Source organism: Triturus cristatus, chromosome 1_1 (genome assembly GCF_964204655.1).
Source record: "Triturus cristatus chromosome 1_1, aTriCri1.1, whole genome shotgun sequence".
Classification (NCBI taxonomy): domain Eukaryota; kingdom Metazoa; phylum Chordata; class Amphibia; order Caudata; family Salamandridae; genus Triturus; species Triturus cristatus.
Genome location: NC_140579.1, coordinates 124747993 through 124771102, shown reverse-complemented (window position 1 = coordinate 124771102; position 23110 = coordinate 124747993). Strand labels below are relative to the sequence as shown.

The following is a 23110-nucleotide window of genomic DNA, read 5'->3' as shown; positions in this document are numbered from 1 at the left end:
GGATAGGAGGATGGCTGGATGAAAGAATGGTAAGTGGGTGATGGGGATGGATGAGTGGGTGAAGATGAGTGGACAGGAGGATGGCTGGATGAAAGAATGGAAAAGTGGGTGATGGGGATGGATGAGTGGGTGAAGATGAGTGGATAGGAGGATGGCTGGATGAAAGAATTGATAAGTGGGTGATGGGGATGGATGAGTGGGTGAAGATGAGTGGATAGGAGGATGGCTGGACGAAAGAATGGATAAGTGGGTGATGGGGATGGATGAGTGGGTGAAGATGAGTGGATAGGAGGATGGCTGGATGAAAGAATGGTAAGTGGGTGATGGGGATGGAAGAGTGGGTGAAGATGAGTGGATAGGAGGATGGCTGGATGAAAGAATTGATAAGTGGGTGATGGGGATGGATGAGTGGGTGAAGATGAGTGGATAGGAGGATGGCTGGATGAAAGAATTGATAAGTGGGTGATGGGGATGGATGAGTGAGTGAAGATGAGTGGATAGGAAGATGGCTGGACGAAAGAATGGTAAGTGGGTGATGGGGATGGATGAGTGGGTGAAGATGAGTGGACAGGAGGATGGCCGGATGAAAGAATGGATAAGTGGGTGATGGGGATGGATGTGTGGGTAAAGATGAGTGGATAGGAGGATGGCTGGATGAAAGAATGGATAAGTGGATGATGGGGATGGTTGAGTGGGTGAAGATGAGTGGACAGGAGGACGGCTGGATGAAAGAATGGTAGAGTAAATCGAAATCTGAGAGGATGGGAGGCCGAAGGGATCAATTGATGGATTTAATGCTTTATTGATGGATGGGTAAGCCAAATGATTGGTGGATGGAAGCATGCATGCATAGCTGATGGACGCAATGTTTGGTGGATGGAATGATGAAAGATTAAATGATGGATAAAAGAATGATGGTAGATCCCAAAGGGTGGGTGGAAGGTAACGGGTTGAATGGATAGATGCTTGGATGGAAGAGACAAGGGAGCTCTTCAAGGTAGGCTTGTGCTCACTTGCTTCGGTGCAAGGAGGGACTCTTTTAATTTTCTGACTACTGCCCTGCATGATATGCCGCTGCACCTCAGTATCAACGGCACTGGCACTAGCGACTCTCTAGTCCAATGCCTTTCTGACGTAGGTCGAGGATTTCCCAGATGAAACTTGGACTTAACACACAAGATAGTTCCTCCTGTCGCCTGCCAGCTCAAAGCCCCTTCACCCTGATGGTGCTGCTAAACTACAGGCTTCAAACTCTTTCCTGGAGCTTGTGGAATCTGCAATATCTGTAAGCTTCATTTTCCACAATCCAGTGTCTGGACCTCAGAGTACGCGAATGACGAGAAGGGCCAAACGCAGGTGTATCCCATATATCATGGCTACAGGTCCTGGAATGAAATGTAAAACCCTCAATGGATTCTCACAAGGACCTGGAACCCTGAGTGCTCTGGGCTGACAGTGTGAGGAGCACTGGGTGCTTGGAATGAGTCCACATAGTGAACCACTATGAGGACGTCAGTGATTCGATTCATCCTATTGGTCCCTTGAGCCAGACCTAAACCCTGTTAGATAAAATATTGAAATACATTTCCAAGGATTAAACACGGTGCCACAGACTTCTTGCACAGGTATGTGTGTGCCGACAAAGTACATAGGACACAGGGCCGGCCCTGAGTGGCTGGGGTTCATTCCCAGCAGCTGTTCTTGAACCTGGCCGGGTTCAGCAGGCCCTAACAGATCGCCCAGAGTGTGCCCCAGGGCAGTGGCTGGAGCTCATTCCCAGCAGCTGTTCTTGAACCTGGCCGGGTTCAGCAGGCCCTAACAGATCGCCCAGAGTGTGCCCCAGGGCAGTGGCTGGAGCTCATTCCCAGCAGCTGTTCTTGAACCTGGCCTGGTTCCGCAGGCCCTAACAGATCGCCCGAGTGTGCCCCAGGGCAGTGTGTCAATCCAGTGGCTGGAGAGGGTGTGCTGCAGGGCACGTGACACGGCCGCATGCACCAATCGCTTGCTTCTCCGGTCTGCGCCTGGTTGCAGAATGCCTCACTTCACGTCACGTCCTTTTGTCGGAATAGCAACGTGTGCTAAATAACACTGCAAGGCTTCGAGCTGCTGGTTTTCATGCAGAAGTTTGCCGCTGAACTGCGCTGTTTTACGAGTGTAGCTACGTATTACTTGGGGGCAGGGTTACTCTGATGCAACAAACTCTTTAACCCACTGAGTTATCTTGCATAGAACACAGAGCTGTTATTTACATTTTTCACGCCGTGTTCCTCAGAAGGCACTTTAACCCTCAAAGCCATTTCTGAATCGTCATGCCTTTGATCTCAAATTGCTGGTAGATCTCTCCAGCAAATGCATAAACCACCTGTGCTTTCTAGCAGGTGTTATACCCAAGACTTGCAAGATGAGCGTAGATCTCTACAGCGGATGCTTAACCTACGACACTAACTCAAAGTGGCGAATTAAAGAAGCCGGAACAGTTTTACAAAATGTCATATTTTTGGTCAATTTCCTTGAAGATTGAATTTGTAAAGAAAATAAATAAATAATACCTTTGTGCTAGCAGAAATTAGTCGTCCCTTAACTCTCTTCCTACACACGTGACCTCTGTTCATCAAGACTTTTACCCCCTCATGACTCCACCCTCTTTTCTACAGCACCTTCATTTGTAGCCATTAGTATTTTTTTCCATTTCCATTCCATCACATGTGGTAGTACATGTATAATCTTAATCTTGTTTGATGCCCCGCCATCTTGCTCCCACAAACCCGAAAAACGTGAAACTCTTCGCCTGTAAAAACACTTTCTCACCAAAGCACCAAACACCTGGGTAGACCCCGTCCACGGACCTTCGTACTCACACGCACTCTCAGACAGTTTGATATTGCGGTTGACTTCGCATTCATTTTGATCTAGTGCATGTATTTCGTCCGTCGACCACTAGAGGGCGCTAAATTATCTCTTTTGATGGATTCATTTGCGTTGAATTTCTTTTCATGGCTGCTGTGTGGGAAGAGGAAGTGCGCCTGGGAGGGGGCGTAGAGTGGGCGGAGTGTATTCTGTATGTCTCAATCCATGGAGAAGAAACCACCATGGTGGACAGGAAACACGTAAAATATGGTTGGCGGTACCACAGCAATCCCGCCAAGCATATTGATGCATCTGGACTGCCGCGCCAGGTCCCAATGCGGCACCACCACCAGGGTCGTAATGTGGCGGTCGTAAAACCGCCTCCACTGCCCCACCATGAGTCTGGCGGACTCATAATCGGCCCCTTCGTGTCTTGCACTAGGAAAGCAATTACTTCATGGCCCAGTGCTCAAAAAATGAACTGCTACCAGACTTACAGGCTGAGTACCTTATAAAGTTACGAGACCCACAAGGTCATCACTTGACATGCTTTCTTAAAGTAGTAGTAATATATCTATTTTAGGTGCATGTTTTTACTTTGTGAAAATAATTGTGTTCACCTGGGGAGGCAGTACTGACGGCTCAATGGACTGGAGCATGCTCTGCAGTTGGGCTCGATGGTCACAGGTTCATTTCCTAATGGGGCCAATAACACATTAATTATTCTGAGGCCGATAATAGGCCTAAAGTGAGATGTGCGTTCCACAAATACGCCTTTCATTTTTACTTCATTTAGATATTAAACAAGGTGTGGCTCAAGCATGAGCCCTGCGGAACACCCTTGTCCAAGCTCGTTTTACAAGAAGAATGCGAGCCCTGGATGACGGTTAGGAAATGCTGAAGCCACTTCAGTGCCGCACCCTGAATACAAATTTCCTGCCGCCTTTCCAAGAGCCTTGAATGAGAGATGGTATCTGTAGAGAGCCACTCGGCCTCTACCACACAATGTATACAAGACACACATGCATTCCACACCCCTCGAGGCGGGCTCGCCTCGAGGTATAAATAAAGTCACGGAAGACCGCTCGGGGTCTTTCCGGGTTAACCACACTACCTGCAGTCCTGTGGTCATTCCAGCGCTCCAGCGTAAGCACAGCGTGGCCTGCCTGGTCACCACACTGGCGACGAGGCCGGAAGTCTCGCTGCGTGCACTCAGCAGGCCAGAGCTGGTGCCGCGGCGTCAGCGGAGCCCACCCGCGACGCTCCTTTACCGTTGGCTGGCTTCGTTGTGGCCGGTTCGCGCTCTGCTGCTGTCCGGTCCCGGGAGCCTGGCGCGTGTCTCCTGCCTCTCCGGAGACTCGCTCGAGTGGCGGTGCGCCTCTTCAAGAAGGCCGAGAGTAGCGCGGTGTGCGCGCGCACCGTGGCTGTCCCGCGAGAGCATGAACGACGCCTGCGAGGCCCGCACGCTGCCGCGAGGCCGCCCAGTGCTCCCGCCACGTGGGAGGTTACCTCGCCTGGCCTGGCCGGCCGGGCGCATCACCGGTGTACTCCGCCGAGTTTGGTCAAAGGCTGAGTCGACCGGGACGAGCAAGCATTGGCAAAAGCAGGAGCTTCTCACACTCCCATGTGCAAAGGTCTGGGGACATCAAGCATTGGCAAAGTCAAGCCCAGCATCCCTTCTATCCAGTAGGGTGCGGTGGTGTGTGCTCCTTCCTGCCTGCTGCAAGGTGACTGCCATTCCAGAGTTCGGAGTCGGTGCTACGCCTGAGTGAGTACCTAGCCCCGCCCTCACCCGGCCACCAGGCGCTGCCCACCCGCAATCAACCTCACGTCTCTCCCTGCCTCGCCCAGAAGCATGCGCACGCAGCAGCAAGCAGGCGCCAACGCCCAGCCGGGCCCGGCTGCGGCCCAAGGCGGAGGGGGGCGCGCGAACGAACCGCGCCACATTCACTCAACTGTTAACCCTCTCCCACCTTTTAGTGAGATGGCGGATCCAGCCACCGCGGCCACCTGATGGCGAGCATGGGTGGGCCAGCTCAACAATTATTTCACAGGGACTCGTGAAACGGACAATACAGTCAAGCGCTCCCTGCTTATTTTCTACGGGGGACCAGAAATCTATGACCTATTCCAGACCCACCCGAATACCGGCAATGCGGATCAGTACGACGCGGCAGTGGCTGCTCTCAACCTGCATTTCGATCCGCAGCTCAACATAGACTTCGAAAAATTCAAATTTAGACGCTCTCTGCAGCTGGCGGATGAGTCCGTGAACATGTTTCATGCCAGGCTGAGGAAGCTGGCGGCCACCTGCGGGTTCGCTGACCAGCGTGAGGAGATCAGGAGCCAGATCATATTGGGGTGCAAATCCGTCCTACTCAGGAAGCTGATCCTGCGCCAGCCCGGCATCACGCTAGACCAGATCCTGGTGTTGGCCAGGTCCCACGAACTCTCGGACGTCAGGGCGGAAGAAATGGCCGCAGCTCTTCACAGGCCGTCTCCGATGCAGAGCACCTCACGGCTTCCGCAGGTCAAAGAGGAACGTGTCGACGTGATCAGAAGGCGACCGCAGCCCGCACCAGTCAGGGCGAGGCCGCCACCAGGAGGGCCCTGCGGGAACTGCGGGGAGGACCACCTCCCAACGGCCACGTGCGGAGCGAAAGGGCGAGAGTGCTCCCGGTGTGGGAAGCTGAACCACTATGCCAAAGTTTGCCGCAGTGGCCAGTCGAGGCCTGCACCGAGGAGGCAGAGAGGGTTCTCACAGAGTCCGGCAGCTGTCGATTGCAGACACGGCTGATACGAAAGAAGATGTCGCATACCACCAAAACATTGACCTAGAGGACGACGATGAAGAAGTGTACTATGTCTCCTTCGTTGGCCAGTCGGGAAGCAGGCGCAGACCGCCTTCCATGTGTTCGTTCAGGATGTTCGACACAGATCTACAGGCACTCATAGACACAGGAGCCACGGTGAACGTCATGGACTCTCAACAGTTCGAACAACTGGCGCACCGGCCCCCTCTACTGCCGACAAAAGCGAGAATATATGCATACGGAGGCGTCGATCCCCTACCCTTGAGAAGTGTTTTCGAAACAACCGTCACCAGCGGCCCTCTCGCCACCACAGCGAGGTTCCATGTGACAGAGGGACGGAAGGGTACCCTCCTGAACTGTCACACAGCCGAGGACTTGGGGCTTGTCTTCTTCACAAACGAGGTGCACGAAGCGCACGCCGAGAGCATCCTGCAGGAGTTTCCCGAGCTGTTCAAAGGACTAGGGAAGCTGAAGGGGAAACAATTTAGGCTTCACATAGACCCAACCGTCAAACCGATAGCCCTGCGTCACCGGAGGGTACCGTACAACCTGAGGCCCCAGGTTGAGGCGGAGCTGGCGAAGCTCGAGGCGCTGGATGTCATAGAGAAGGTCACCGGCCCCACACCCTGGGTGTCTCCGCTGGTGGTCGCTCCAAAGCCGAAACAACCGGGAGCGATCCGGTTATGTGTTGATATGAGGCTACCCAACGTGGCTGTCAAAAGAGAACGCCATGTGACACCAACTATGGATGACATCGTTGCGGACCTCAACGGCGCCAAATGGTTCTCAAAACTGGACCTTAACGCGGGGTACCACCAGCTGGAACCAAACAGCAGGTATATCACGACCTTCGCTACGCACGTGGGCCTCCGTCGGTATAAGCGCCTCAGTTTCGGAGTATCGTCAGCGGCAGAGGTGTTTCAAAATGCCATCAAAGAAACCCTGTCAGGCCTGACTGGATTAATCAACTTAAGCGATGACATTTTAGTATTCTCGTGCACACTGGAGGACCATCATGCCCAGCTGAGAGCGACGCTCCAACGGCTCAGAGACCATGGTCTGACATTGCACAAGGAGAAGTGCGTCTTCTATCAAGAGTCGATCGATTTCTTCAGGTACACATTCACGCGGGAAGGCCTCAAAGTTGATCCGAAGAAGGCGTTCGCCCTGCGGTCGGCCAGCATCCCCAAGTCACCCACCGAAGTAAGGAGTTTCCTCGGGATGGCGACGTATTGCGGGAGGTTCATTCCGAACCTCGCCGCCCTATCCAAACCCCTCCGTGCCCTCACGCGAGGCGACCAGCCCTGGAGGTGGACGGTTGAAGCCAACGCGGCGTTCACGAAGATCAAGGCAGCGCTGCAGGACAATACTGTCATGGCCTACTTCCGCCCGGGGCAGCCGACAGAGCTTGTTGTGGACGCCAGCCCGGTGGGCCTGGGAGCAGTACTGTTGCAGGAGCATGGAAAAGGGACATGGAAACCAGTTGCGTATGCCAGTCGTGCTCTATCGGACACAGAGACGCGCTACGCGCAAATAGAGAGAGAAGCGCTGGCAATAAAGTGGGCCTGCCAACATTTTCACCTCTACTTGTTTGGGCAAGACTTCACGGTCATCACGGACCACAAGCCGTTGGTCCCACTGTTTGGAGGCACCACGCGGCTGGCGCCTCCTCGCATCGAAAGATGGGCGGTACAGTTGCAGCAATACCGTTTCACCGTACTCTTTCGCCCAGGGGCCCACAACCCGGCGGACTACTTATCCCGTCACCCGGAGGAGCTTCCCCCGTCATGCGTCCCCACGGATGTCAGGTACTCCGACGCCTATGTCCAGATGATTGTCCGCGATGCTTGTCCAGATGCGGTGACCCTGGAGGAAGTTGGCCGAGCCACAGACAATGACGTGACCCTAACGAAGGTAAAAATGGCCCTGGCATCGCACGATTGGAAAACGTTCCTGGAAGGGAACAGGGTGCTCACAGAAGAAGAGAAACACGCGCAACAACAGCTTTGGCAAGTCCGCCACGAGTTAAGCATGGGGGATTGCGGTGCAGTCTTAAGAGGTCATCTCCTAGTCGTCCCAAGGCACTACAAGGCCAGTTCCTGCAACTGGCGCACGAAGGCCACCAAGGCATGGCGAAGACTAAGGCACGCCTTAGAAACAAAGTCTGGTTTCCAGCCATGGACACAATGGTAGAAGAGTTAGTACGGCGGTGCCGAGCGTGCACAATCATGGGCGGTGGCCCACCGTCAGCGCCAGTAATCACGGAGGAGCCCTGTCGTCACCCGTGGTCCAACGTAAGTGTGGATTTTGGCAGTTTCCCAGACGGGAGGCAAATGCTAGTGCTCGTCGATGCCTACACCAAGTATCCAGTGGTAGAAGTCGTGGAATCCACGTCATTCCAACACATACGGCTGGCTCTGGAGAAAACATTCGCCATGTTTGGGAACCCCAAGGAAGTCAGATCCGACAATGGCCCGCCATTTCAAGGCCAGGACTTCAGGGAGTACCTGGCAAAGCGAGCGATCAAGCACAGGCGGATCACCCCTCTATGGCCACAAGCGAATGGGGATGTAGAAAGGCTGATGCGCACACTGAAGAGAGCTCTGCGCATTGCCGTCGAACAAGGTCAGGACACAGAGACGGCGCTGACCAAATTTCTGGACGCGTACAGGCACACGCCGCACTGTACGACGAAATGTGCGCCGGCCCACCTCCTCTTCAAGGAAGCCCCTCGAGACGGAATACCGACTGACCCATCCTGGAGTCCGCCTGCACACGACGAGAGAAGGGTGCAGGAGCGAAGAGAAAAGACAAACAACAAGGCTAGCGAATATCGGAGAGCTAGGGATCACCAACTAGCAGCTGGAGACAAGGTGGTGGTAAAAGATCGACACCCTGGATGGAAGTTCCGGACACCTTTTGAGCCGGAGGTGTGGACGGTGCTCGCAACAAAAGGGACCATGATCACAGCTGGACGAGGTGACGCGAGAGAAACAAGGAACGCCTCGTATTTCAAGAAGATAGAAGGGGAACCAGCGGGAGAACAGGAGGACGGAGAAAGAGAAACAGAGTGCGACGACATCATGACCTGGTCGCCCACCCCGGAGAGGGGGTCCCCAGGAGAACGCGGAAGTGCTCAACGGGGTGAGTCAGAACACCGCACAAGCAGCCCCCAGGAGAGTGGAGGCCCGCGGGAAGAAGCTGGTTCCCGGAGTCTGGAGGACAGAGGTGGACCCAGCAGAGGAGTTGGCTCCCGGCTACGAAGCAATCCGGCTCCAAGTCAGAGACTCAGAGACTTTGTGTGTCCCTCGCCCTGAGTGGAGAACTGAGACGTTGGCGCTGTCTAAAATGTTGGAGGGATGTAGAGAGCCACTCGGCCTCTACCACACAATGTATACAAGACACACATGCATTCCACACCCCCCGAGGCGGGCTCGCCTCGAGGTATAAATAAAGTCACGGAAGACCGCTCGGGGTCTTTCCGGGTTAACCACACTATCTGCAGTCCTGTGGTCATTCCAGCGCTCCAGCGTAAGCACAGCGTGGCCTGTCCTGGTCACCACAGTATCCAAGGCTGCAGAAAGATCTAATAATATCAGTATAACTGGTAATCCTGCATCTGCCTCCAGCCTCAGAGAATCGTCACGGCCAGCAGTGCCGTCTCTGTACGGTACCCAGGGCGAAAGCGCGATTGTGCGGGATCAAGGATGTAGTTGAACTCGGGATAGGATCCCAGCTGCTTGTTTATGAGGCCTTCAAGCTGTTTGCCCAGAAGAGGTAACAGAGATACTGGGCGAGAATTGCCAAGAGATTGTCCATCAAGCGTTGCTTTTTTAGTATAGGTTGAACACATGCTGCCTTCCGTGCTGTCGGAATATTGCCTGTTTTTTTGCGCAGTTGAAGATCTCTTGGATGATTGGTTCGCAGCAGGCAGCCGGAAGAGATGTTATTTTTGGTGGACAGAGATCCCGAGGGGACCTGATTTGGCTGCAGCCCGAGAGCTGTGAATTTCCTCTAAAGTAAGGGGCTGGAACCTGTCTAGTGTTCATGGGGTGCTTTTACTGCTCTTCGTTGGAACTGGTGGTCACTGTGTTTTGTAAGGGGGCAGTAGGGAATTTTGAGTAAATGAGAGTACTTTTCTCCTGGAAGAAATTAGGCAGAGACTTACAGAGGTCCTGGGATTCCGCGGGAGATTGGCTACATGCTTGTGGAGAAATGAAATCCTGAACTATCCTGGAAAGGACTTTGGGGGAGTTGTCGACTCGTTCGATTTGATTAATAATAAAGGATCGCCTAGCTGATTTAATATTCTGATGGTATCGGGACAGCGCTTGTTTATATTTTTCCCTATCTTGAGCCTCTTTCCTTTTTGGCAACAATCTCTCTACGGTCTTACATTTAGTTTTTTCTTGTTTTAGTTCTGGCGTAAACCACAGGGCTGACGGTCGATGATAAGCAAGAGCGTAGTTTTTAGAGGGGACGGCTTTGTCCAGGACCGCCATAAAGACAGTGTTAAAAGAATTCAACAATTCTGAGACCTCTTGGTCATCGTTTGGTAACTGAGGGTGAAAGACTTTACCAAAGGCTTCAGGAGTAAGTTTATGCCATGGCCTGTACGCATTGGTTCATGATCTATTGTTTGTAATAGGACCCCAAGAGTGAGGGGGCTGTACCTCTAAAGGGATTAAAAAATGATCGGTCCATGTGAGGGGAAGAGGAGTCTTACAATCCAGCTGTACTGTCTTGGAGAAGATTAGGTCCAATGTGTGACCAGCTTTATTTTTTTATTTTACAGAGCGTGCACTTGACCCGAATTGGGTATCAGAGCGCTTTACATAGCACCAGTTGTATTACATGAGGACACATTCCTTTTTGTTAGGCAGGGGAGAGTTAGTTGTTTGCCCAGAATCACAAGATGTTCAACGTCATTGCCGAGACTCGAACCCAGTTTCCCAGATTCGAGGTCGACCGCCCTAGACGTTAGGCCAACTCCTCTCCCCAGTGTATGTATGTGTGGGTCCCTTGACTCTTTGGGGGAGCCCTAGTGTTTCTAGGTCAGATAGAAGTTTCCTGACTTCCGGGTTGATGTGCTCTTCCTCATGGAAGTTAAAATCGCCAAGAAGGAGAAATTTGTTGGAGGCTAAAACGTGCATGGCTATCTGTTCTATCAGTAGCTGACGGTAAATCAGTGCTCCATTCCAGCTATCCGTAGCCGACACACTAATCTTAAAAATACCTCCCTCCATGGAGTCAGTGTTTGTGGTAAAAACCCATGTCATGTTTATAGTGTTTTTGAAAGCTATGGCCATGCCCCCGCCCGTTTTTCCTTCTCTATCAAGATGGATTAATTTTAAGTTATCCGGGATTGCTATCGCAATGGTTGGATGGCTGGAGGAATTGAGCCATGTCTCTGTTAAAAAACAGATATCCAGGGACTGGGAGGAAATCATGTCCCAAATCTTACTAATTCCTCACCACAGCCCCCGCCCAGTTTTCCGATAGCGCCAAGATGCTCCCCGGAGTGAACGTTGTGCTCTATAAATATCATTATTCATTCATGCATTCATTCAATGCAGTGGTGCTGTGGTACCATCAGTCAGATCTATGAGTGTGCTTGGGACATGACTGACTCTGCCTATCGCCCTATGGGAAGCAAGACTTTGGATAGGACTGATTCTGTCCCAGCCCAGCCAGCAAATCAGATGTGATTGTGATGTGTGATTGACAGTACACAGCACTGCTACTAATTCAGCCTTTCAGAGGCAATCTGTCATGTGACTGACCTTTATCTAGCCCTAAAGCTGTGCTGTTTGCTAATCACACGTGACATGGGCCCTGTATGTAGATATGGGACCGACCTCTTCCGAGCCTACTAAACTTTCATAGGCAGGCAAGGGAGAGGGAGTTATGTATGCAATAAAATACACATTATTCCTTTAGGAACACAAGCCAAGAAAGTATCGCCTAAGTAAATGCACTCAGTACTAAATTTGTACACAAATATCGACACCACACGTATACACTTGGGTATATAAAGAGGTCAAACCAGGACAACCTTCAATAACTCTTCTGGGCTTTGCCTGCGAGCAAGGAGATATTAGGAGGTCTGTGATTAATATTCTAGCCTACAATGTTGAGTTCTTTAAAAGAGTTTCAGTTACTCCTCAACCAATCAATGTGCAGTGTCTTTTCTTAATAGTTGTTACTAACTGACTTTCCAAATCGTGAGTACAATCACCTTGTTCACATATTCTGTGACTCGCTGATGTGCTTGTAGCTGCACAGACCTTACTCTTTGACAGAGGACTGCTGTACATCCATCTCCTAAGTTTGAAAGAACTGCAGCCCTCCTCGATGAGTTACACTCAGCCTGTGTAAGCCCTTCTGAGTGTAATGACTAATGTGTGATTGAGCAGAACCCTGTCTGGATCAAAGTGACTCTGTTAAAAGACCTCTCTGAATTTGTGACTTACAACAGGTTGAATCACCACTACACGAGGAAAAGTAATTCATATCCCAACTCAGCAGAGCCCGCCGTGGCACATACTGTTGTTTCATTGGCCAGGATATACGCCGGGAATGCCATACTCCACTGTATGTAAAACCAATGCTATATCGCCTAACAATACTAAGTCTCATGTATACAAGAAAATATTAGTTTAGAAAATTCCTTCCGGATCTTATTGGGTGTAGAAATATTTGTTCGCAAGAGAAAAGATAGTATATTTCTTAAAAACTCCCTATGTGTCTTGGATCAATTTAAGACCCTGCATTACCAATTTAAGTCTATAGCATTGTCACACTTGAAATTTCAGCTCAAGTCTCTCGCCAAGCGCTAGCCTAAATTTAGATATAAAACACTGTTTAAAAAAAGATAAATCTAAATGTATTATTTTTTATTGTTTTGAGGGAACCCAATAGCCCTATCTAACATGGAATGGGTCCACAGTGCGCTTCTATTTTTAAGAATGAATATGTTACCGCTAAGAATGATTATGTCACCATTAATGGTTGTTCCAGGTCCTTCTCAAAAAATGTATGTCAAAGAAAGGACTTGTAAAGTTTGCAATGGTGGTCTTTAGGGTCTTGATGATGTCATTTTTATTTGTCCAGCATTGCACTTTATGCGTTGTCAGCTCTTGAAACCTCTTTTTATTTGATTTTGTACATTGTCTGTAGATAAGTCCCGTCAATTAATAATATTTCTGGAAAGGTTATGCTTTAAAATTGCTACATTTATAAAACTTTTAATACATCTGTATTGAAACTACATTATTAGTGTATTGAACGATTGTTAATTTTGTATAACATAGGAATGTATATGTGGATCTCTGTGAAGATCCAAGTTCATAAATTGGTGGCGGTTAAAAGAGGAAACCTACTTAAAAGTCCTACAACAGGTCGAATCCCCTCTACATGAGGAAAAGTCATTCCTTTCCGAATTCAGCAGAGCCCGCAGTGGTACATACTCTTCTTTCATTGGCCAAGATATAAGTTACTGAAGGGGGCGTCATACTCCACTGTATGTTAAATGAATGCATGTACAGGGCCATAGTAAATATTGTGTTTTTCCCTCAGCAGCTTTGGAGTTGAAGAGGGTGAGGATGGGGCGTTCAGTGCATCTCCCTTGCCCGCCGGATGCTGGAATCGCGCACTGGATCTGGACCCCAAAGTTCCCAAAGTGTGCTGGAGTCAGCAGGGAGGCTTTGCTGATCACCCCTGGAGCATCCATCAAGCTGGTACAACCATCCCGGTTCAGAGACCGCCTCTCTCTCCAATACGAGTCGCTGGTACTGAGGAATGTGGTGATGAGCGATTCAGGGGTGTTCACCTGCTATCAGAGGAACCGCAAAGACGTCAGCATAGACCTGCTGGTGGAAGGAGGTAAAGGGTACATAAATGAGGTAGCATGGTCCTTCCCAACTGGGGTGGGCTACTCTGGGACAGCACCATGCCCACCATCCTCCCATTGAGGTACATGAACACACCAGTGTAACTCTGTGCACTGTGCTAGAGGCTCCACAGGCACAACATTACACGCAATCATTGTCGCTTCAGAGCTGGAGACCATCTAGCCACATCTCTCCAGTACTAGCACCATCCTTTCTCTTCTGAAGACCTCCCCTGCACCCCCGCCCCACTTCACTCCTCTACTCCCAACCTGATGGTTCCTGTTGACGAACTCTTCACTGCTGCGTCCGAAGCCTCCCCTGAAACACACTCTCACCTCCAGCACTGGAGCCATCAGGAAGCAATGAGAATCACGCAGACCTCCAGCCAATCCTTGCTTTCTGCTGACATCACTGCAGATGATGTCATGTAACTAATGTTACTTTGCATGAGCTACAGATTCTGCAGAGACACGCTGCAGCCATCAGGATGTGCTCACGTGTTCCTTCCAAAATCCACATCAGTTGATGTCCTTTCTCATTATAACGCCTCATCCCTGCCCGTGAGAGATGTAACACACCAAGGGTCCAATTACAAGTCTGGCTAACCGAGGACCACCAGACATGTGTTGGCTCGGCGGTGGTGGTCCAGCCACCACCGCACCATCGGTCCGATCGCCCTATTACGACTTGGACGGTCGGAACCACCATTGGACTGCCAATGCCACCTGGCGGTGGTCCTGAGGACGCAATATGTTTGGCGGGACCGTCGTGGTGCCGCCAAGCATATCACGAGTTTCCTCTCCACCGCGGTTTCCATGGCGGTTCCCCCCATGAAAACCGTGGCAGAGAGGAAACAAAGGGGGCCCCCTTTGTGCATGCACACCAGTTCCTACACAACATAGACTTAACAGTCCTGTGTGGCGCAGTGGCGGCTCATCGAGGGAGTGCTGAATGGCGGTGAGGCGCGGCGGGGAGGGGCAGGGTGGGGGATAGTAAACTCCGGCATACGGCCGAATTGAGTTAAGTAAACAAATAAATAAATAAAACAAATTACATTGTGCGTGCTGCATCGCCATTTGGCGATGCAGCTTGCAATTTGGCGATGCAGCAAGCACAATATCATTTGTTTTATATATTTATTTGTTTACTTAACTCCGTTCGGTCGTGTGCCGGTGTTTACTACACCCCACCCTACCCCTCCCCTCCCCCGCCCAGCCGCACCGCACCGCAGCACTCCCTCGAGGAGCTGCTACTGGTGTGGCCTTTCTATTGCGGTGCCTTTTTTGGTTCAACCTCCCAGGCATCACCAATCTCTGAACACGCACTCAGATATCAAAATCTGAGCTGTATATACATAAATCTAGACTGGGAACCCCCGGTCTTTGCCAGAAGTATTTCCCAGGGTCAAAGCTAATCCCGGGCGGAGCTTGCGGAGTTGCAACTACGCAGAGGTCCACGGAGTTGGGGTAAAACTCCGTGGAACTCCGCTCCACTCCGCTACCCGCCTCCAACCCCTAATAAAATAATAGTGCCAACATAATTTAAAAGAAATAAAAAGTCACTTACCTGTATTGTGGCGTGCCTGGGCTGCTTTCCTCCTCCTTGCCGTACATCTTGCATGAACTGCACATGCCCGCGCACGCGCATTTCTCACAAAGAAATGCGCGCATGCGCATTTCATGCAAGATGTACGGCGAGGAGGAGGAGAGCAGCCCGGGGATGCCGCAATACAGGTAAGCGACTTTATTTCTTTTAAATTACGTTGTCATTATTATTTTTTAGGGCGGGTGGAGGTGGGGGGCTTATTTAGGAGGAGGCTGGCTAACTCCGCTCCACTGCGGAGTCAGAGTTTTTTTCCCTACACCGCGTTCTAAGCGGAGCGCGGAGTAGGGAAACCTCCACACACTCCACTGGCGGAGCGGTGTTCTCTGCCCGCGCATAGTAAAAGCCTTTGCACTGTGAAGAGATCCCCCAACTAAATATTCCGGCCTCCTTCAGAGGTAAATAAACATTCAGGGGTGCCCGAGGAATCCCAAACTGGGGAGAAATCAGAGTAGTACCTGATGCCCAGAATCTTTCTAATACTGTGCCAGAGGCGAAGCATCGCTTCTAAACCTTCCAGGCGGACTTTCTTAAAAAACCTGGGAGCCCCAAATTTATATTAAAAACCAGTGGGTCCCAGCCCTACCACCATTTCTGATAGTATCCAGCCCCATGTGGAACTATCCGGTGTCACGAGAAGCATCCTACAGATTTTGAATTGGAAAGCCATACAATAGACGTTTAAATCCGGTAATGCCAGACCTCCTTGCTTCAAACTCCTCCTTAGCTTTTTCCAAGAGAGCCTAGCTCCCCCTGAAGCCCAGATAAAACTAGTGAATTTCCCCTGAGTTATTTCTATCTCTTTTTTAGGAAACGTAAGTGGGATACAATCGAAAAGATAGGTCAGCTTAGGTAAAATGATCATTTTAATCAGGTTTACTCACCCATAGATCGATAATGGCAAGTTTCTCCACCTTATAAGGAGCCTATCAATCTCCTTTGCCACCTGCCCTGAATTATGTGCTGGACCCTCCCCAGTGAATGAACTATTGAAATAGCCAAATACCTAAACTCTGTCCCCTCCCGACTCCAATTAGTGATATTCTAGCACATAATCTCCGACGCAGTTGTATTAACAGCATAACCGGACAATGCCCCAAAATTCTTCTGCTAACTTTTCTACCCTGAGGATGGTATGAAAAGGGTATGAGGTATAACTTAATAAATCATCTGCGTGAAGCACTATCTCATTGCTTAGTTGTGGTACAGAAAAGGGAATTACCTAGGGTTCTCGTCTAAGTAACTGGGCAAATGGTTCGATATAAATATCAAACAAAAGAGGAGAGAGAGGGCACCCTTGCCTCGTACCTCAGGTAATCCTAAAACAAACTCTCCGTCAGAGGTCTATTAAATAAAATTTGTGCCAACGAGTTTGCATACATTCTCTGAAGAGTCAAAATAAAACACGGGCTAAACCCTAGAGCTGCCAAGACCGCCCACAAATATACCCAATAAGCCCGGTCAAAGGCCTTGGGCACATACATTGTGGCAACAGCCAAAGGAGTCGAAGGCTCCATGGCCAGGTCGATGCATCCGATTCATTGCTGTGTGAGATAATGGATTTGGTGCTTCGTGACAAACCCTTTCTGATCTGGATGGATTAGTTGTGAAGCCAACTTATTATTATTATTATTATTATTAAGCTTGTAAAGGCACTGGTTACTCCAACGGAATGTCCCTACGCTAGGACACCGTAGACCATGGCAACTGGCCCAGACCCTCCCCCCCCCCAGTCCCATAGGCCCTAAGATACGAGAGGCCTGCTACCAGCCCCCAGGGGGAGATAGAAAGAGCCAGGTTTTCAGTTTTTTTCAAAACATTGTCTCCGATGGACTTGTCCTCAGTTGCATAGGTAGGGCATTCCAGGCCTTAGCCGCGAGAAAACCCAAGGAACTACCTCCTGACCGAACCTTATGAAACTTGGGCACGATCAGCTTAGCATTGCCCAAAAACCTCAAATTCTGAGTAGGTCTATAGGCAGTGAGTAGTGGGAGCAGATATCTCGGCCCTTTCTCGTTGAGGATCCTATGGCAGAAACACAATGCCTTAAAGGTGTCTCTAGCCTGTATAGGGAGCCAGTGTAATTCCCTCAAGGCTGCCCCCACTGGTGCCCGCCAAGGGATATTCAATATCAGCCGGGCCACAGCATTCTGGACCTTCTGCAAAATGTTCAGATTTCTTCTACTCACCCCTAGATAGAGGATGTTGCAATAATCCAATCAAGACGTGACAAGGGCCTGCACAATGGTCCTTTTGGCGTCTAGTGGAAGTAAGTCCAGGATTTTACGCAACATTCTAAGAATGCCAAAGCAGTTTCTGCCCACAGCTGATATCTGCTCTGTGTATGATAGGGTGCTGTCGAACCAGACTCTCAAATTCTTAACCTTAGCTTTGGGAGTCGGAGAAGGCCCCAGTTCCTCCAGCCACCACAAATGTGACCATATGGAGGGCTGCTTGCCAACTACCATCACCTCTGTCTTTCCTGCATTCAGTTGCAAGCAGTTAGCAAGATCACTCAAGCAGACCTTGAAATCTGATGCCGTTCCTGCCTCCTTTTTCTCCAATGTAACAATCAACTGAGTGTCATCGGTATATGACACCAATTACACCCCATGTTTAAGCACAATGTCTGTCAGGGGGTGCAGGTAAACATTGAATAGAGTGGGGCAAAGGGCCGAGCCCTGTGGTACCCCTTGAGACAGAGGACTCATCTTGGACTTAAAATAGGGTTGTAAGACCTGCCAGGATCTATTCTGCAAGAAGTGTTTGATCCATTCCCATGAGCTGCCACCGACCCCGGCCTCCCAAAACCGTTCCAACAGAAGGCCGTGGGAGACCGTGTCAAATGCAGCACTCAAGTCCAGTAGAAGCAGTGCGGTTGTCCTTCCCTCATCAGCTGCAATTTTCAAGGCCTCAGATGCCAAAAGTAAGGCTAATTCTGTACTGTGAAGCTTAGATAACCTACCTGCTAAAATACTTGCTCCCAAACCTCGGCCTCTGTAATTTGTGCTGCAAGAAACTCTTCCTATCTCCATAAGCCCCCAGAGGATCTTATCCTGGAGCCACCCCTAAGACCTTCCAGGTCTGGAGTAACCTCCTCGGTATACAGGACAGAAAAGAGAGAGACCAGATGATCTTGCTTCACCACCCCATTTTGAGAGACGTCACCCTGAGAGTTAATGATTAATTACTTGATATTATTCCGCGCCCGCTCTGATCTAGATTTCCAAGCTAGGCGTGCTCCTGCTCTCTCCCCATACCCAAAGACCTTCATGCTCTTGGCTTGCCACCTATCCATACATTTATTTTCCAGCTTGAGCTTGAAATTTAGCTGGGCATCCTCTAGGCTCTTTCTCACTTGATCCCTCCCCCGGGGGGAACTTTGCACTTGCAGGGCAGCCTCCAACACCCCAATTTCCTGCTCTAGGTCAATACATTCCACTCTCTCTGCTACATTCTTGGCATACCCCAGGTATTGCATAAATCCTCTTATGAAAGCTTTAAATGTATACCAGACTGTTGTGAGGGTAGCTGACCCAATATTGACCCCATATTGTCAGCAAAAAAATAATTGCTGATGTTTTCCAGAGTCAAGATGAAAATACTGCTATCCGCCATTGTAGTACTGTCAGGGGAGCTCTGGGGGGCTGAAATGAAAGCTTCGACAATCTAAACAGGCTAAAAAGGCACCAGGCGTTAGGGGAACGAACATTCCTGCCACCCAGATAAGAGTGACCCCATCCCCCAATTCCTATTTTAGAGTGATGGTTGCAACAGCTCAAAATCAAAACATGCAAGGAGCGGATGCAAATAATACGTGCACTTCTATCACAGTAGTAGGGCTGGGTAAGAGTGGGGACACTCAGTCATCTGCGCAGTCCTCCGTGCAGATTACTACTAGAAATAGGTTTGAGGTGGAAGCCTGTCTAGAAAGTCCAGGTGAGGTGGAGAAGTGCCCCAGGTGGATAAAGTCGCCACTCAGGAGTCTCCCGGCGAGATTGGCGGGGGGGGGGATAGGGTTGAGGTAGCAGGTATGCAGGAGGAGGAGTCGCTATCCACCATACTACTGAGTCTAAGGACTGAGATTAAAAACAGTTTTGATGTTTCCGGGACCAATCAGTCTGGGATGCAGGCCTCCTGTCTAGCCCTTGAACTAAAAATTGGATGAAGTGGCCACTCGAGCTAAAGTGCTGGATGAAGAAGTGGCACTGGTTAAGCAAGATGAACAGAAAAACGCAAGCGAAATCTCGCTGCTAATGAAACAAAATCAAGGCCTGAAGGAGGATCTAGAAAGGATCGAGAAACATTCAAGGTGGAATAACATCCGGATTCTGAATGTCCCAGAGATGGAGGAAGGGGCTGATATGAAGTCCTTTGTGGTTGCATTGCTCCGGGACACAGTTTTCAAGGACAAGTCAGATATTAACCTAGAACTTGAGATCAAAAGAGTGCACAGGAAACCATTTAAAAGGAGCCCGAAACGTAAGAAACCTAGGAAGATTCTGGTGAATTTTCTTACTTACACAGTGAAGGAGACCATCTCGGGCATAGCTCTGAAACGCGGCCTTGCACTAACAAATATTACTCCTTCACTATTAGGTCAGATGTCAGTAAGGCCACTGATCAGCGGCAGTGGAAGCTTTGTAAAAGGTTGGAAGAGCTTCATAGATTGGGGGTTCAAGCAACAGCTACGGCCCGTGCAGGTAAGAGCGGTGGGGCAGTGGGGCTGGGTGGTGGGGGTTTCAACAGACAACGATGAGGGAAAATGAATTATTTACTTAGTTTTCCCTCATGGTCGTCTGTTGAATCCCTCCCCCAATCCGGCCCCACCGCTCTTATCTGCATGAGCCACTGCTGAAAAGCACATCTTAAGTTCCCAGTAGTGCTGTGTATCATATGGAACAACCAGATGTTTAACTACCGCACTCCTGAAGAGGTGGATGGTCTGCTTGATACAATCAGGAAGTATAAACAGTAGAGGGCGGCGGAGAGATGGGATAGAGAGTGGGGGGATGTACCGGGTTTATGTGTTTTTAATTGTTTGTGTGTTTGGTATCCCCTCCCCGGGGAAGCCCATTGGCCTTTTTTAAATGCCAAATAGTAGAGGGAGGGTTCCTCTAGGGTGGGGTTGGGTGAGGGCACTGGGTGGGGAGCAATGGATTGTTGTTTTAATCGCTCTTATATATATATAGGTGGTTTGTCCTAAAAGACAAAGGGGGAGGGTATGGAGCTATGTTTTTTTAACATGGAATGTTAACGGTCTTAGATCAAAGGGAAGGCAGAGGCTGGTATTCCAATGTCTTGAAGAAAGTAGGGCCCACATAATACTTGTGCAGGAGACACATTTAACAGGAACAGAGCGTAGACAAATATATTCATAGTGAAGGTGGATGGAGAGTTACGCAGCTTCCGATCAAGTAGAACTTTGTAAGGGCGTCGCCATTCTTTTGAGGAAAGGAGAAGGATTGGAGATGCTATCGTTTAAAACGGATAGCTCCAGTAGATGGGTTTTGGGAGCTATAAAATGCTCTAACTATGAATTTGCTTGTGGGGGCCTTTATGGTCTGAATATGATGAGCTCTCCTATCTCGCGACCCTGGAGTGGAGTTTGTTGGAGGCTGCATTACAGACAGTCTTGGGGGGAGACTCTAATGCTCTGCTTGATCCTATCCTAGACAGATCTACAAAGAGAGACTGTCTCTCTACACCTTAAACTAGGCAGGCACTAAGGAGTATGCTCTAAGATCTGGGGTTGGTCGGTGTTGGTCGATGTACGGCATCACCAATTGGGCCAGACAAGGGGTTACACATTTCATAGTAAGAAATACGGCCATTTTTCTAGGCTTGACTATTTCTTTGTGGATACAACGATAGCAGATAAGGTCAAAAGAATTAATCATTGCCCAGGGCACATCTCTGACCACTCACCTGTAACTATGGTTTTCCAGTGTCCTACCTATAGGCAGAACCCTTGGTGGACGGTTAATTGTGCCCTTCTCCTTCACCCAGGATTGGCTCAAGACAAATTCTCAGTTGCTGAACGTCATTGAGAGAGACGATTTTGAGATAGAGTTGAGTATTGTCGGTGTACTAATAGATCTTCATTTTGTAACTGGTTAGTGCGGCCCACAATGGTGCATGGAGAGGTGGAAGGTGATGAAAGAAATTATGAAACCCCGGGGCAGTCCAAGGAGAAAGCGTTCCTGGGATGTGATAGTGGTTATCCGTATGAGTGACAGAAGTTAGTGAGGTAGAACATAAGCTATTACAGGACACCATGGTGCGGATTAGTGCTTCATGGATTACGGTCTCCGAGGCTGCAGAAACATTGAGTGGTAACATCAGGCGGGTGCTTTTCTGTCATTGATGAAGCACGCTTGGTCGCCATTGAGTACGCTGTTCCTGCTGGTCTGTCCCAGTGGATTGGTTGAGACAGCTTGCTCAGTAAAATAATATCTGAAGTATAAATAGGTGATTGGGTGGAAAGTAGCAAGCTTATGTGGATCCAGGGTTCCTTTCACAGCAGCGGCAGGATCTTTTCAGTCTTCAGGGGGTCTGAGGGTGGCACTGACAGTGCTGGTCAATGGCGTGAGGGCATCTACTCCAGGAGATTAAATTACAGAAGAAGGAACAATGTCGTCTACGCAGGAGGAGCACTTGTGTGAGTAATTTGAAGGTGTTCCACTTGGGTGTGGAGCAGAGGAGCATGGGAGATGCACTGGATGTCTCTTTCATGTTGTCAGTGACCTGGTGTTTATTGTCTCAGTGAAGAAGTGATTGCTGGCATTGCATTTCTCTACTGTTGGTGGAATAACAGGGGCTGGTAATGAACTGTAGCAGTGCTTTATGGGTTTGAAGAGTTATTTGCTGCTGTTGGCTGTTGGCTGTTGGCTGTTTTGCTGATAGGGGGCTTGTTGAAGATGGTCATGCTTGTAGTGATGAGGTATCTGTGTGTGGAAAGTAGCACTTTGAGTTGGGTGAGGGCAGCTTGGATATTGGCCCTTCTCCATTTCTTTTCTTGTCGGAGTAATCAGAAAAACCTCTATGGACATAATCACTTTCAAAAACCTGCAGTAGACACAGTGGTAACTGCAGTCAAGCAATGCCATCTTGTAAAATGCATTAAACTCCTGCACTCAGTGTTAAAGGGAAAAAAAGAAAACATTTTAACGAGAACACATTTTTAGCAGTTGTTTTATGGAAACACTGGGTGAACCTGGAGGTCTCCCATTAGCAGAGCAGTGTGTAAATAAATATTTAAATGCATTTCATGTGACATAAGTGTAATGCAAGTTAAATGCCATCCTATTAAATATATACTTTATTGTGTTTTTTCTTTTTGTTTCCTGTTTCATTCTCCTTTCATTTTCTTTATACCCATTTCCTTATTCTTTTTTTGTTTTTTGCCTCCTTCTCTCAATCTTTTCTCTTTGTTTCCTTGCTCTGTCATTCATATCTATCTTGTCATTTTCTTTCTTTTTTCTCCGTTACCATCATCTACCTTCCATCATCTTTTCTGTTTCATTCCCTGTCCCTTGGTTTCTCCTCCTTCTCCAGGATGCTTCAATAATATCTCCATCAGCTTCTTCTCCCAGCAGAAAGTCCTCTTCTGCAAAGTCTGCAAGACGATAGATCCACTGCCCGATGCCGCCCTGGCCTTCTCTTGGACAGTTAATGGTTTACCACCCCGGAAGGACGCTATACTAGGAAACTCTGGAGCTCGGGTTCTTCTAGACCCGGGAAGTAAGGAAGACTGGGGGAGATGGAGGTGCTCATCGCTGGAGAACCCAACCTGGCAGACAGAGTATTGCTACGAGCCCACCGACAACTACGACTACCACCCCCCCGCGGATATAGAAACTGAAGGCGGTAAGCAACCAGCAAGGATTGCTACATCAGAGAAGTAGATTACTGAAAAAAGGACTCCCTTCGAGGTGTCAAAAAGGTTCCTTTTTA

The 23110-nt window shown here is 49.4% G+C and overlaps 1 protein-coding gene across 3 annotated transcripts in view; it reads left to right on the top strand.

The window, feature by feature from the left end:
• Positions 1-23110, top strand: part of LOC146869749 (uncharacterized) — a 101833-nt gene that overhangs the window by 9069 nt on the left and 69654 nt on the right. For 2 of the 3 annotated variants that reach the window (XM_085614154.1, XM_085614138.1), the window contains exons 2-3: positions 13239-13544; positions 22712-23023. In XM_085614154.1, the coding sequence (XP_085470280.1) occupies positions 13239-13544; positions 22712-23023 (618 nt within the window). The remainder of the gene's footprint in view (positions 1-13238; positions 13545-22711; positions 23024-23110) is intronic. The other variant, XM_085614146.1, reaches the window with a different exon arrangement.